General features: G+C 48.5%; 1 protein-coding gene across 2 annotated transcripts; it reads right to left on the bottom strand.

The window, feature by feature from the left end:
* Positions 1-378: 378 nt before the first annotated feature.
* DIRAS3 (DIRAS family GTPase 3) lies at positions 379-14,623 on the bottom strand. 2 transcript variants are annotated; one of them, XM_040358628.1, is made up of 2 exons: positions 14,387-14,623; positions 379-1,169 (listed from the first exon to the last, which is right to left on the bottom strand). In XM_040358628.1, the coding sequence occupies exon 2, from the start codon at positions 1,071-1,073 to the stop codon at positions 477-479; it is 597 nt and encodes a 198-aa protein (XP_040214562.1). In that variant the 5' UTR covers positions 1,074-1,169; positions 14,387-14,623; the 3' UTR covers positions 379-476. The 2 variants fall into 2 exon arrangements, with proteins under 2 accessions (XP_040214562.1, XP_040214561.1); XM_040358627.1 differs by lacking the exon at positions 14,387-14,623 and adding an exon at positions 1,530-1,638.
* Positions 14,624-15,575: the final 952 nt, after the last annotated feature.

The raw sequence follows: 15,575 nt of genomic DNA, 5'->3' as shown, positions 1-15,575 counted from the left end.
ACGTCTGTGTAATTTGCCGTTAAAACATCTCCCAAATGAAGTACAGAAACCACCCAAAACTTGGTTCCCTTCTTCTGGTGAATGAGCATCCCGATGCGCAAATGTGTTCATAGCGCAAAATGGGAGGTGGCAGAGCATGCGGAGAGCTTGCCTTCAAATAAATAAATAAAACCTGTAGCTGAAAATGGTTGCTATGATAATCATGATGCCATAGAGCAGTGATAGCGAACCTTGGCACCCCAGATGTTTTGGAACTACGTTTCCCATGATGCTCAACAACACTGCAGAGTTCATGAGCATCATGGGAAATGTAGTTCTAAAACATCTGGGGTGCCAAGGTTCGCCATCACTGCGCGTAGAATCTTGGCGGCACCACCCCGCCCCCAAAAGAAAGAAGTCCAACCTAGAGCTTGACACCTGCAGGTTTGATGTCCAGCAGACAGGCAATGCCTCAGTTTGTTGGCTTGAGGTCTAGTTCACATAATCGAACATTTCCCTTTGAGCTTCTCCTTCTTCTTTTGCTGTTTGGACTTTTTCCCACCCACCTGGAGACTTACAGTTCGTCTTTTCTCCAAGTTTAAAAGTTCTTGGAACAGCTCCTGTACATTGTAGTTAAGCTTGGCTGAGGTTTCCATGAAAGAGCACTTCCACTTGTTGGCCAAACTCTCCCCTTCGCCGGTCTGGACCTCCCGTAGAGCCTCGTCACTCTTGTTTCCGACCAGCATGATGGGAATTTTCTGAGTGTCTCCTTTGATGTGGCAGATCTGTTCGTAGATTGGCTGAAGCTCCGCCATGGACTGCTTACTGCTAACCGAGTAGACCAGGATGAAAGCGTGGCCTTTAGAGATGGACAACCGCTGCATGGCCGGGAACTGGTGGCTCCCCGTCGTGTCGGTGATCTGCAGCGTGCAGATATTCTTGTCGCAGCTGATGACCTGTCTGTAGGTATCTTCGATGGTCGGGATGTAGGTCTCTCTGAAAGTCCCTCTGACGAACCTGAGAACCAGAGAACTTTTCCCAACTCCCGCCGCCCCAAACACCACCACCCGATAGTCGTTGCTTTGTTCCGGCATCTTTCCTTTTCAAGGATCTCGCGTTACGGGCTCAGAAGGATTCCGTCTTTAATGGCAAGGGCGATGAGAAGTTACATGCCGGGATGGAGCAGGCACCTGTTGAGGAAAATATAAAAAAATTAAATTTTAGTTCTGTGAAAAAACACTTTGGTTGAGTCCAACAAAAATACAAGCTGCGGTATAATGGGAAGTGCATCGGTTGCAGAACATTGTTGCTGGATATTGTCGCTACGTCAGGACTCTCAAGCTGGCAGTAGGCTACAAAGTGCTAGGAAGTGCAGGAGCCAGGATGATACTGGTCCAGATAACGAGCCAATTGCATCCTTCTGGCGGTCGGTCAGAGCATCACTTTTTGGGATGGACACGATAAGACACATATATATATATATATATATATATATATATATATATATATATATATATATATATATACACACAAACAAGCTCACGCCTTACCTTGCCTGAGCACTCTGCTTTGTTTCAGCCCTTCCTGCGGTCTGATTACTATGTCGCTCTCAGACGGCTCAGCTGCAGATGAAATCAGAAGCTCCCTCCCTTTTTTTTTTTTTTTTTTTTTGTATTATTGGTTTTGAATGCTGCCTGCAAGATTAGATTATTTTGCCATCTAGTGGATGTAGCAGACTTTTTTCTCAATCCTTTTGCATCCTGCCCATCCTTTGTATTTGTTAAAGTGGAGGTTCACCCGAAAAGTAAATTTTTACCTTAGATTGATGCTCATTTTGTCTAGGGGAATCGGGTATTTTTTTTTAAAATCGAAGCAGTACTTACCGTTTTAGAGAGCGATCTTCTCCGCCGCTTCCGGGTATGGGCTGCGGGACTGGGCGTTCCTATTTGATTGACAGGCTTCCGACGGTCGCATACATCGCGTCGGGATTTTCCCAAAGTAGGCGAATGTTGGTGCGCATGTGCCGTATAGAGCCACACCGACGTTCGGCTTCTTTCGGCTACTCGTGACGCGATGGATGCGACCGTCGGAAGCCTATCGGAAGCCTGTCAATCAAATAGGAATGCCCAGTCCCGAAGACCATACCCGGAAGCGGCGGAGAAGATCGCTCTCTAAAACAGCAAGTACTGCTTCGATTTTAAAAAAACTACCCGATTCCCCTTGACAAAATGAGCATCAATCTAAGGTTAAAAAAAAAATTTCGGGTGAACTCCCGCTTTAACTAACCGGTACGTAGCATCATTTATGAGCCATTCAAGCTGGTCACTATACAGTCCTGATCAGGAATGACCCACAGTGCCTTGAAAAAGTATTTTATCATAGGTGTGAGCAGCCTTTGGCATTAGGGTGTGCCCCACAAAGCTCAAACACTCTACCGATCACTCACAATGTTCATTCAGAAAGGGAAGCTGCCGGTAAATGGCATATTTACTGGCCCCTTTCCTAACCCATTCTAAAACATCCACAGCAACAAGCGGTGGAAGAGGAGAGAAGCCAGCAGTGCTGTGGGGGGGGGGGGGGGGAGGAAGGGGAGCCAGGTCAGTAGGGGGAATCTGTTCTGCACAGGGTGATTAGGGTGTGCCTGGGCACACCCTGTGTGCACGCCTATGTATTTTATACTACTAATTTTTCAAAATGTTGTCGTGTTAAAGCGGGAGTTCACCCAAAAAGAAAATTTTAACCTTAGATTAATGCTCATTTTGTCTAGGGGAAATCGGGTAGTTTTTTTTTAATCGAAGCAGTACTTACCGTTTTAGAGAGCGATCTTCTCCGCCGCTTCCGGGTATGGTCTTCGGGACTGGGCGTTCCCATTTGATTGACAGGCTTCCGACAGGCTTCTGACGGTCGCATCTATCGCGTCACGAGTAGCCGAACGTCGGCGCGGCTCTATACGGCGCCTGCGCACCGACGTTCGGCTACTTTCGGAAAATTGTGACGCGATGGATGCGACCATCGGAAGACTGTCAATAAAATAGGAACGCCCAGTCCCGCAGCCCATACCCGGAAGCGGCGGAGAAGATCGCTCTCTAAAACGGTAAGTACTGCTTAGATTTTAAAAAAAATACCCGATTCCCCTAGACAAAATGAGCATCAATCTAAGGTTAAAAATTAAATTTCGGGTGAACCTCCACTTCAACCCCCGGACCATTATGCAGGTAAAGGACCTTGCCCCTTTTTGAGATTCGGCACTGCGTCGCTTTAACTGACAATTGCGCGGTCGTGCGACGTGGCTCCCAAACAAAATTGGCGTCCTTTTTTTCCCCCACAAATAGAGCTTTCTTTTGGTGGTATTTGATCACCTCTGCGGTTTTTATTTTTTGTGCTAGAAAACAAAAATAGAGCGACAATTTTGAAAAAAAAATAAATATTTTTAACTTTTTGCTATAATAAATATCCCCCCCAAAATATATATAAAAAAACATTTTTTTTTCCTCAGTTTAGGCCGATACGTATTCTTCTACTTATTTATTGTAATAAAAAAAAATTAAAAAAATCGCAATAAGCGTTTATTGATTGGTTTGCGCAAAATTTATAGCGCTTACAAAATAGGGGATAGTTTTATGGCATTTTCTATTAATAATTTTTTTTTTTTTTACTAGTAATGGCGGCGATCAGTGATTTTTTTCATGACTGCGACATTATGGCGGACACATCGGACACTTTTGACACATTTTTGGGACCATTGTCATTTTCACAGCGAAAAGTGCTAGGCAGGGACAGGTAATCTTTATGGAGAAATCTGGGGTCTATAAGACCCCAAATCCCGCCTATGCACTTAAAAGCATTCAAAACACCAAGATCAGCGTTTTGAATGCTTTAGATTTTTCAAAACTGGCGCTGATGGTTGCCAAGTAAACTGGAAGCGATGTCATGTCAGCCAAGCAAAGACTACCCCAGAAGAGGATGGGAGAGCTGCGGAAGGGGTGGAGGGCGCACGTCTGCTTGTAATAGCAATTGAGCGGCTAGTACAAGAGAGCCGACAAAAAAAAAACAAAAAAAAACAAAAAAAAAAACACTATATCGTAGTGCAGAAGCCGCCCTCCTAAAAAAAAAAAAAAGCCACCCCAGTTTGGACCCCCCTATCCCCCTCTTTATCTACAGCCATTACCACAACTGTAGAACACCTATGGGATTAAAGCGGAGGTTCCGACGATTTTATTTTTAAAAGCCAGCAGCTACAAATACTGGAGACTTACCTGTCCAGCGCGCCCGTGATGTCGGCAGCCTAAGGCCGAGCAATCCCTCGTCCCTTGGCTGCACCCGCCGCCATCCTCGGTGAGGGAATCAGGAGGTGAAGCGTTGCGGCTTCACTGCCCGGTTCCCTACTGCGCATGCGCAAGTAGTGCGGCGCGCCATCACTGGTCCCCGCTCTCTCCTGGGAACAGTGCGTTTCCCAGGGCGTGCGGGTAGGGGCGTGACTGCCACAGAGTGTATTCCCGGAAGTGGGTGCAAATACCTGTCTTAGACAGGTATCTGCACCCCCCTCCCCCCCTGAAAGGTGCCAAATGTGACACTGGAGGGTTCCGAAAAGTGGAAGTTCAATTTTTGGGTGGAACTCCGCTTTGATTTGAACACCGATTGCGAGAGCTAGGTCTTCTCATCTAACATCAAATACCCAACCTCACGCGCGTTCTTTGGCTAAATGGACACAAATTCCGACAAACACACTGCAAATTCATGCAGAATGCCTTCCAAAAAGAGAGGAAGTCACACAAAGAAGGGGAATCCACATCAGTGCCCAGTGCCGGCCCAAGACATTGTGCTGCCTGGTACCAAGAATGAAATGCTGCCCCCCCCCCAAAAAAAATTACGCCCACCAAAATGCCCCCACATTCATTATTTTATATCATGATAACTAAAGTGGACCTATCATGGCTCTATACATGTATATAGGAGTATAAAAAGGACCTGTTATGGCTCTATTAATGCAATTAACCCCACATTGGAGCAGAGAGCGGAACGGGAGGAGCGGTCGGGTGGCAATTAGCCCCACAGTGGAGTGGAGAGCGGAGCTGGCGGAATGGGATGGCGTGCGGGCGGCAATTTGCCGCCCCCCTGAAGGTGCTGCCTGGTACAATGGTACCATCGGGTCCCATGGTAGGGCCGGCCCTGTCAGTGCCCACAGCTTTGGAATGGGATCACCTCCGAGGCGGTTATTGCCTTAACAAATGTAATGGGGATGGTTTTTCCCCAAAAAAGTGTCCGTCCCACAAAGAGGGGAGGCTCCAGATCAGTGCCTATAGTTTTGGAATGGGATTGCCTTTCCAAAAGAAGAGTGGAGACTGTTATTGCCTCAACAAAGTCTCATAACCTTGGAATGGGATTGCCCTCCCAAAATAACGAAGGCCCAACAAAGAGGGGAGCGCCATATCGGTGCCCATAGCTTTGGAATGGCGGAAGTCTACTCACCAGATCATGTGGCGGAAGTCTACTCACCAGATCTGGCATTTCACACATTGGTTTTCTAGAATGTTTTCAGTATATAAAAAGCATGGCGACTGTAAGGAAGCAGGTGGGAAATGGAGCTCTTTCTTGGAAACCTTTCTGACTTGGACCTTTCTTGGAAATAGGACTTCCTTTTCTGAATCCTTTGACAGTTCTAAGAAATCTCTGTGGCATGTAAAGGCTGATTTACACATGCATAAATAATAAAGTCCTCATCTCCGCTGACACTGCAATAACCAGCCGAGCAGAGAAACCTCACAAGGGATTCTGCTTCCCCAGCCCCCCCCCCAAACACTCCACTGAAATTCATCTTCTCCAGATTTAGAGCTGGACATGTAACTAATGCAGCTTACACTAATGCCCATGTTACCCAAGCCCAATAGGGCCCATTAGGGACCACCATAGGTGTACTGGCAAGGGAAGACTTTGATCTGGGTGGGGGGGGGGGCAACCAAATATTTCTCTTTTATGGTAGATAGGGATTTCTATGGGCTAGAGGCAATTGGCAATGAAAAGGGTGTCATTGTGTTGCATTGATTGGCGAGTTTTTTTAAAGAATGTGTTTCCCCCCCCCCCCCCCCCCAACTACTCTACTGCAATTCATCTTCTCCAGATTCAGAGCTGGACATGTAACTAATGCAGCTTACACTAATGTCCATGTTACCCAAGCCCAAAAGGGCCCATTAGGGACCACCATAGGTGTACTGGCAAGGCAAGACTTTGATCTGGGTGGGGGGGGGGGCAACCAAATATATCCCTTTTATGGTAGATAGGGATTTCTATGGGCTAGAGGCAATTGGCAATGAAAAGTGTGTCATTGTGTTGCATTGATTGGCGAGTGTTTTTTAAGAACGTGTTTGTCGTTTTTTTTTGTCTTCCTTTATACATTTCCTAGTATCAGCTGCCTTGGCAGCTCTCTGCATTTGATCACATGACATCTCAGAGCTGCAATGAAGTTGGTGCAGGACATAGGTGTGCACAGCCTATTGCATTAGGGTGTGCACCCCAAAGCTCCAACACATATGCATTCGACATATTTACCGGCCTCTTCCCCGCTTTCCACCCTAAAACGAAAGGAGGGGTGGCAGATATTCGTACCGATCCCCTATATTTTCCTCCTGTGGCAGCTAAATGTTGACAAAAGGGAGAGGAGGAGAAGCCTACTTTCAGCTGCTGCAGGAGGAAAATACAGATCGGTTCCACCAAATTCCACCCCGCCACCTCTCCTGTCCAGATTCTGAGGACCAGCAAGGAAGGGTTGCGGTTTACCTGTCACCAACTCCAGGATTAGGGTGTGCCCAGGCACACCCCTTGCGCACGCCTATGGTGCAGGAAGACTTCCCGCTATCAGACATTGTAATCACAGGTCTAAATGGGTAACAGGCAACGTTACTGTATATTCTCATTATGTATCACCAGTGCACAGGGCCGGTGCTACCACTAGGCAGCTGCCTAGTGTGCACTGCTGCCTAGGGCGCCCAGCCACTGATGTTCCTACTCTCTTCTCTCTGCAGCAAGCAACTAAGACTCAGCATCAGCAGGCAGCCACCGCTTCATTGGCACATAGCATCAGAGGTGCAGCGGTGTTGGAGTACAGTGTCTGTGCCCTGACTCCCAAACGAATGGAAGCAAGCAAACATTCATTGATGGGTGCTGGTGAGGTTGCATTTGATGGGCGCTGGCGAGGCTGCATTTGATGGGCGCTTCATTAAAAAAGTGGCATATACATGGGCGGGGCAAAGGGGGTGGTGAAGTATCTCCACTCAGGGCCACCAGACCAACATATTATAGTAGTACTGGCCCTGGAAGACAAATGACCCCATGGCCCCGTCCTTCCCTGTGTACATTGATCAGTGTGTGATTGGTGAAGTTTCTCCATTCAGGGCTCCCGTCCCATGTTAATAGTACTTCCCTGTGTACACTGAAGAATATCCGAATAGTGAAATGTCTCCACTCAGGGCCACCAGCCTAACTTTTCTTCTCTGTGTACACTGATCAGTGTCTGAAGGACAAAGTATCTCTTTCAAGGCCAACAGCCCAACATATCTCATTACTACTGTCCCGGGAGAGCAAATTCCCCCATGGCCAGTCCTTCCCTGTGTACACTCATCAATGTCATAATGAAGAAGTATCTCCACTTAGGGCCACCAGACCAACACATTATGTTAGTACTGGGCTGAAAGGACAAATGACCCCATGGCCCGTCCTTCCCTGTGTACATTGATCAGTGTGTGATTGGTGAAGTTTCTCCATTCAGGGCTCCCGTCCCATGTTAATAGTACTTCCCTGTGTACACTGAAGAATATCTGAATAGTGAAATGTCTCCACTCAGGGCCACCAGCCCAACATATCTTCTCCATGTACACTGATCAGTGTTTGAAGGACAAAGTATCTATTTCAAGGCCACCAGCCCAACATATCTTATTATTGGCCCAGGGAGAGCAAATTCCCCCATGGCCCGTCCTTCCCTGTGTACACTGATCAATGTCTCAATGATGAAGTATCTTCACTTAGGGCCACCAGCCCAACATCTTAGATTAGTACTGGGCTGAGAGGACAAATGCCCCCATGGCCCATCCTTCCCTGTGTACATTGATCAGTGTGTCAATGGTGAAGTATCTCCATTCAGGGCCCCCAGCCCAACGTATGTTAATAGTACTTCTCTGTGTACACTGAAGAATATCTGAATAGTGAAATGTCTCCATTCAGAGAAGATATGTTGGGCTGCTGGCCCTGAGTGGAGACATTTCACTATTCAGATATTCTTCAGTGTACACAGGGAAGGGCTGGGTATGGGGGCATTTGTCCTCCCAGGCCAGTACTAATCTAATATGTTGGGCTGGTGGCCCTAAGTGGAGATACTTCATCATTGTAATATGTTGGGCTGGTGGCCCTAAGTGGAGATACTTCATCATTGAGACATTGATCAGTGTACACAAGGAAGGACTGGCCATGGGGGAATTTGCTCTCCCGGGCCAATAATAATAAGATATGTTGGGCTGGTGGCCTTGAAAAAGATACTTTGTCCTTCAGACACTGATCAGTTTACATAGAGAAGATATGTTGGGCTGGTGGCCCTATGTACACTGATCAGTGTCTGAAGGACAAAGTATCTATTTCAAGGCCACCAGCCCAACATATCTTATTATTATTGGCCTGGGAGAGCAAATTCCCCCATGGCCAGTCCTTCCTTGTATTTGTCAATCAATTTCTAGAGCCCTTTTACCTCAGGGACCGCTTTATCTACTGTTCGTGGGAAATAATGAGGTGACCATCTTGGGGCACACTCTGTTTTACAGGGATATACAATTAGTGGATCTCCAGCTGTTGCAAAACTACAAGTCTCATCGCGCCTCTGGGTGTCATACTTGTGGCTGTCAGAGTCTTGCTATGCCTCATGGGACTTGTAGTCTTACAGCAGTTGGAGGTACGCTAATTGTATATCGCTCCGTGTAGAATATCAACCTAGGGCCAATTTTACACAGGAGCCAATTAACCTACCAGCCATAGGTGTGCCCAGCCCATTACATTAGGGTGTGCACCCCAAAACACAAACACACACCACTGATCACTCATGGTGTTCATTTAGAAAGGGAGGGAGACAGTAAATTACATACGTACCTGCCCCTTCCCTTACTCATCCTTAAAAACATCCCTGTAGCAGCAGCTGGTGGGAGAGGAGGGAAGCCGGTATCGCTGGGGGGGGGGGCTTGTCTAAGGCAGTAGGGTGAGTCTGTGCTGTATGGGGTGATTAGTAGGGGTGCAACGGATCAAAAATCTCACAGTTCGGATCGTTCCTCGGATCAGGAGTCACGGATCGGATTTTTCGGATCGGCAAAAAAAAAAAAAATCTCCCCCACTGTAATATCCACATCTCCTCCCCCCCCACACCAACTATAGTACCCCCTCGGTACAGAGACCCCCCCCCTCCTCTCAGGACAGAGACCCCCCCCTCCTCTCAGGACAGTGACCCCCCTTGCTCAGGACAGTGTCCCCCCCCCGCTCAGGACAGTGTCCCCCCCCGCTCAGGACAGTGTCCCCCCCTGCTCAGGACAGTGTCCCCCCCCTGCTCAGGACAGTGTCCCCCCCCCCCTGCTCAGGACAGTGTCGTCCCCCCCCAGCTAGTACCGACAGACGAGCGGCGTGTCCCACGAGTGTGGGCTCCTCCTCTGTGGGTGTAAACAGAGGAGGGCCACCGCCGGGTGTACCAAGATGGCCGCAGCTTCGGAGCTAGGCCGAAGCCGCGGTCTTTCCTAATGTTACGGCGGCGGCTCCGGAGGTATGCCAAAGCCGCGGCCATAACATTAGGAAACGCCGCGGCTTCGGCCTAGCTCCGGGGCCGCCGCCGTAACATTAGGAAAGACCGCGGCTTCGGCCTAGCTCCGGAGCCGTGGCAATCCGCGGATCACAGTGTGTTCCGATCCGAAGGGGGTGAACCGTTCGGATCACGGATCAACTGTGATCCGTTGCACCCCTAGTGATTAGGGTGTTCCTGAGCACACCTGGCACACCCTGTGCACATGTCTATGCTACCAGAATGTCTTTGGATTGTGGGAGGAAACCAGGGAAACCATGCAAACTCCATGCAGATAGAATCCTGACCAGGACTTGAAACATGGACCCCAGTGCTGCATGGCAAAAATGCCAACCCCTAACCCAGTTTAGTAGGAGAGAAACTTTTTTTTTTTTTTATGTCACAATGTAGAGAATAAGATTTCCTATCATCTGTGCCCAGTCTTGCCACACAGAGTTAATCCAGCTCTGAGCAATCCTCTTTTATTGTTCAGTGAAAATTAACAGACTTCCAGATAAAACCTGTCTAAATAAAAAGTCCTTTCCTCTCTCCTTGCTTTGAGTGACAGGTTATTTACATATCTAGCTTGGACATGTTTATCATATGTTAGGTTATGTTTATCATAATATGAGGTGATCCACAGTTCATTGTATATTACCAGGATGTGTTATTGTGGGGGAGGGGTGGATTTCTCACTTTTTATGCTGGGGATCAGTTTTCAAGTATGTACTTAGTTTGCTTGGAATTCTCCAATAAAATGAGTAGAAGGGTCAATTTGCCAAGTCAGTCGAACACTAGGGAACTCACTGACAGGTGGAAAGAACAGAGTGCCAACTTCATCAGTAAGCTGCTGCTCTTTTTCGGTCTATATACCAAGGGCCAGATCCACGTAGCGGATCGTAATTTTAGGCAGGCGTAGCGTATCGTAGTAACGCTACGCCGCCGCAACTTTGAGAGGCAAGTGCTGTATTCACAAAGCACTTGCCTCTAAAGTTACGGCGGGGTAGCGTAAATCTGCCGGCGTAAGGGCGCGGAATTCAAATGATAAAGATGTGGGCGTGTTTTATGTTAATTTGACTTGACACCACGTAATTGACGCATGCGCCGTCCGGGGGGGTATCCCAGTGCGCATGCTCGAAATTAACCCGCAACAAGCCAATGCTTTCGACGTGAACGTAATTCTACGCAAAGCCTTATTCGTGAACGACTTACGCAAACAACGTAAAATTTTCAAAATTTGACGAGGGAACGACGTCCATACTTAACATAGGATACGCCTCATATAGCAGGGGTAACTATACGCCGAAAAAAGCCTTACGGAAACGACATAAAAAAATGCTCCGGGCGGACGTACGTTCGTGGATCGCCGTATCTAGCTAATTTGCATACTCGACGCGGAAATCTACGGAAGCGCCACCTAGCGGCCAGCCTAAATATGCACCTTGGATCCGACGGCGTACTAAGACGTACGCCAGTTGGATCTAGCCCAGCTTCAGGCGTATCTTGTTTTGTGGATACAAAACAAAGATACGCCGGAGCAACCTAGAAGTTACGCGGCGTATCAATAGATAACTTCTATGAGGATCTGGCCCCAAGTATGTATTTAGCAGTTTGCTTGGAGTTCTCCAATAAAAGGAGAAAAAAAAAAAGGTCAATATGCCAAGTCAGACGTCACTGCATTGCAGTACTGTCAGTCTAACACTAGGGAACTCACTCACAGGAGGAAAGAACAGAGTGACAACTTCATCAGTAAGCTGCTGCTCTTTTTCGGTCTATATACCAACAGGTAGAGTTAGGCCGACTTATCAGTAGATAAGTCAACCTAACTCAGAATCTACGCCGACTTATGTTTAAGCGCATGCTCAAACAGAGATACGCTTAAACATATCTAAGATAGGACGGCTTGTGCCGTCCTATCTTAGATTGCAATATTTTGGATGGCCGCTAGGTGGCGCTTCCATTGCGGTCGGCGTAGAATATGTAAATGAGAGGGATACGCCGATTCACGAACGTACGCCCGGCCGACGCAGTACTTTTACGCTGTTTGCGTAAGAGATAGGCCGCGTAAAGTTAGAGCTAGGCCCTAGTGGAATAGTAATGTTAAGTATGGCCGCCGTTCCCGCCGCGAAATTCGAAATTTTTACGTCGTTTGCCTAAGTCGTCCGCGAATCGGGATTCACGTCGTTTACGTCCCCGTCGAAATCAATAGGCCCGTACGGCGTACTTAGCCGCAATGCACACTGGGAAATGTAGGCGCCCGGCGCATGCGCAGTAAAATAAACCCGTCAAAACCGTAAGGTCAAGCCTTATTAGCATTAAACACGCCCCCCTTCCACACATTTGAATTCAGCGCCCTTAAGCCCGCCCGCTTTAGGCTACGCCGCCGTAACATAGCAGGCAAGTACATTGAGAATCATGTACTTGCCTAGCTAACTTACGGCGGCGTAGCCTAAACACGCTAAGCTACGCCGCTGCAAGTTTAGGCACTTCTCTCTGAATCTACCTACAAGTATGTATTTAGCAGTTTGCTTGGAGTTCTCCAATAAAGGAGTAGAAGGGTCAATTTGCCAAGTCAGGCTTCACTGCAATGCAGTGTTGTCAGTCTAACACTAGGGAACTCACTGACAGGAGGAAAGAACAGAGTGATGACTTCAGCCGTGCTGCTCTTTCGCTGTCTATTTTTCAAATTTGTAGCAGTTTTCTTGGCGTTCTACTTTAAAGGTGAACCCTTTCGGACAGAAACATTGGTTGCCTTATATTTTTTTTTAATTCTGAGAATACTAGTCGGCATTTTCCGGGATCACCGCGATGGATGTCTCGGCGTTTCCCGGTTTATATGCAAAAGGCAACAAAATACATTTTTTATGATGCAGTGGTAAATAGAGAGACATGAAGCCAGGAAATGAGCCAGCTGTCACCCTGATGTACTCCGCACACATCAAAGGGAATAGATAAAGGACATCAGGACAGGACTGTGGCTCTTGTATTTCTGTTGTTGCCCCCCAGGTGCCCGGCATAGGACACAAAGACCCCCCCAGAGGGTGCAATAAGCAGATCACAGCTGACAACACACATGTGACACTGGAGCATCCCTCTAAGTGACAGCCAGGGATTGCTCCATCCACCCCCTCTAAGTGACAGCCAGGGATTGCTCCATCCACCCCCTCTAAGTGACAGCCTGGGATTGCTCCATCCATCCCCTCTAAGTGACAGCCTGGGATTGCTCCATCCATCCCCTCTAAGTGACAGCCAGGGATTGCTCCATCCAGTCCCTCTAAGTGACAGCCAGGGATTGCTCCATCCATTCCCTCTAAGTGACAGCCAGGGATTGCTCCATCCATTCCCTCTAAGTGACAGCCAGGGGTTGCTCCATCCATCCCCTCTAAGTGACAGCCTGGGATTGCTCCATCCATCCCCTCTAAGTGACATCCAGGGATTGCTCCATCCATTCCCTCTAAGTGACAGCCAGGGATTGCTCCATCCATCCCCTCTAAGTGACAGCCAGGGATTGCTCCATCCAGTCCCTCTAAGTGACAGCCAGGGATTGCTCCATCCAGTCCCTCTAAGTGACAGCCAGGGATTGCTCCATCCATCCCCTCTAAGTGACAGCCAGGGATTGCTCCATCCAGTCCCTCTAAGTGACAGCCAGGGATTGCTCCATCCAGTCCCTCTAAGTGACAGCCAGGGATTGCTCCATCCAGTCCCTCTAAGTGACAGCCATGGATTGCTCCATTCCCTCTAAGTGACAGCCAGGGATTGCTCCATCCATTCCCTCTAAGTGACAGCCAGGGATTGCTCCATCCAGTCCCTCTAAGTGACAGCCATGGATTGCTCCATTCCCTCTAAGTGACAGCCAGGGATTGCTCCATCCATTCCCTCTAAGTGACAGCCAGGGATTGCTCCATCCAGTCCCTCTAAGTGACAGCCAGGGATTGATTGATCCATCCATCCCCTCTAAGTGACAGCCAGGGATTGCTCCATCCAGTCCCTCTAAGTGACAGCCAGGGATTGCCCCATCCAGTCCCTCTAAGTGACAGCCAGGGATTGCTCCATCCATTCCCTCTAAGTGACAGCCAGGGATTGCTCCATCCAGTCCCTCTAAGTGACAGCCATGGATTGCTCCATTCCCTCTAAGTGACAGCCAGGGATTGCTCCATCCATTCCCTCTAAGTGACAGCCAGGGATTGCTCCATCCAGTCCCTCTAAGTGACATCCAGGGATTGCTCCATCCATTCCCTCTAAGTGACAGCCAGGGATTGCTCCATCCATTCCCTCTAAGTGACAGCCAGGGATTGATTGATCCATCCATCCCCCTCTAAGTGACAGCCAGGGATTGCTCCATCCAGTCCCTCTAAGTGACAGCCAGGGATTGCTCCATCCAGTCCCTCTAAGTGACAGCCAGGAATTGCTCCATCCATCCCCTCTAAGTGACAGCCAGGGATTGCTCCATCCATCCCCTCTAAGTGACAGCCAGGGATTGCTCCAGTCCCTCTAACTGACAGCCAGGGATTGCTCCATCCATGTGCTCCCCTGCAGCCTGAAAAAAGCATCCCTACCATCCCATCCAGCCCCCCACATCTGGTCCTTGCACCATGCAGAAGCACTTACCTGCACAGGTCAGTCAATCTGGAAATACAATCTGCAGGGTGTTACAGCATCCAACAAACACCCAAGGTGGGGCAGACCCATAGTGCAGTTATTGTGGGGGGGAGCAAGAATTAAAGGGCTCAGGTACACCCGCTATCATGGATTCTGATCACCCAGCCAATGAATTATTGGAAGCAGCAAAGGCCAACCGGCCATTCTTCTGACAAGTGCCCCCTTCCCAGCACCTGCAAGCAGCAGTACTGAGGGGGTGTCAATGGGCCAGATCCCCCCCTACGTTTCATTCATTTTTTCCACAATTGGTACAGCCCATTCATGCAACTGCAGAGGGGAAAAATGGTCTTTAACCAGATGGGTGCTGGAGGGGGCTGGAGCATTGTGGAAGGGGAAGCTTTGCTGGCAGATGGCGGGATGTAGGGGTTAATAGAGGCCTGGAGCTGGTGGAAAACACAAGGCATGGGAGGTCCTGGAGGAGAAGCTGCTCACAAAAACTGTTTGCTATTCATGTGTCATTAGCAGCATGTGTTCATTGAGGGAGTGAGGCTGAGCCAGCCTCTGAGAACACCTGCTCTGTGCAATGCAATCAGAGATGGAGCTTCACTGTGCTTCCAGCCTTCCACTAACCTCAAGGTGACCTTCTCATGCCGGATAACCCCCCAAAATCCACCAATGATCGTGCTGCATGAACCCCCGAAATGTCATGCTGGATGCAATTCCAAAATCCCATGCTGCGTGAACCCCCGAAATGTCATGCTGGATACAATTCCAAAATCCCATGCTGCGTGAACCCCCGAAATGTCATGCTGGATACAATTCCAAAATCCCATGCTGGAAAACCCCCTAAATATCACGCTGCATGAACCCCCAAAATTTCAAATACTCAAATCTCATGCCGGATAAACCCCCAAAATCCCATGCTGGATAAATCCACCAATGATCATGCTGCATGAACCCCCGAAATGTCATGCTGGATGCAATTCCAAAATCTCACGCTGCATGAACCCCCGAAATGTCATGCTGGATACAATTCCAAAATCTCATGCTGCATGAACCCCCAAAATGTCATGCTGGATACAATTCCAAAATCCCATGGAAAACCCCCTAAATATCACGCTGCATGAACCCCCAAAATTTCAAATACTCAAATCTCATGCCGGATAAACCCCCAAAATCATGCTGCATGAACCCCCGA

This window comes from Rana temporaria, chromosome 7 (genome assembly GCF_905171775.1).
Source record: "Rana temporaria chromosome 7, aRanTem1.1, whole genome shotgun sequence".
Lineage (NCBI taxonomy): Eukaryota > Metazoa > Chordata > Amphibia > Anura > Ranidae > Rana > Rana temporaria.
The sequence above is the reverse complement of the archived record's forward strand: the minus strand, read 5'-3'. Positions and strand labels throughout refer to the sequence as shown.

Coding starts and splice junctions, on each gene's coding strand:
- DIRAS3 (XM_040358628.1), bottom strand. CDS start 1,073: ATGCCGGAACAAAGCAACGACTATCGGGTGGTGGTGTTTGGGGCGGCG.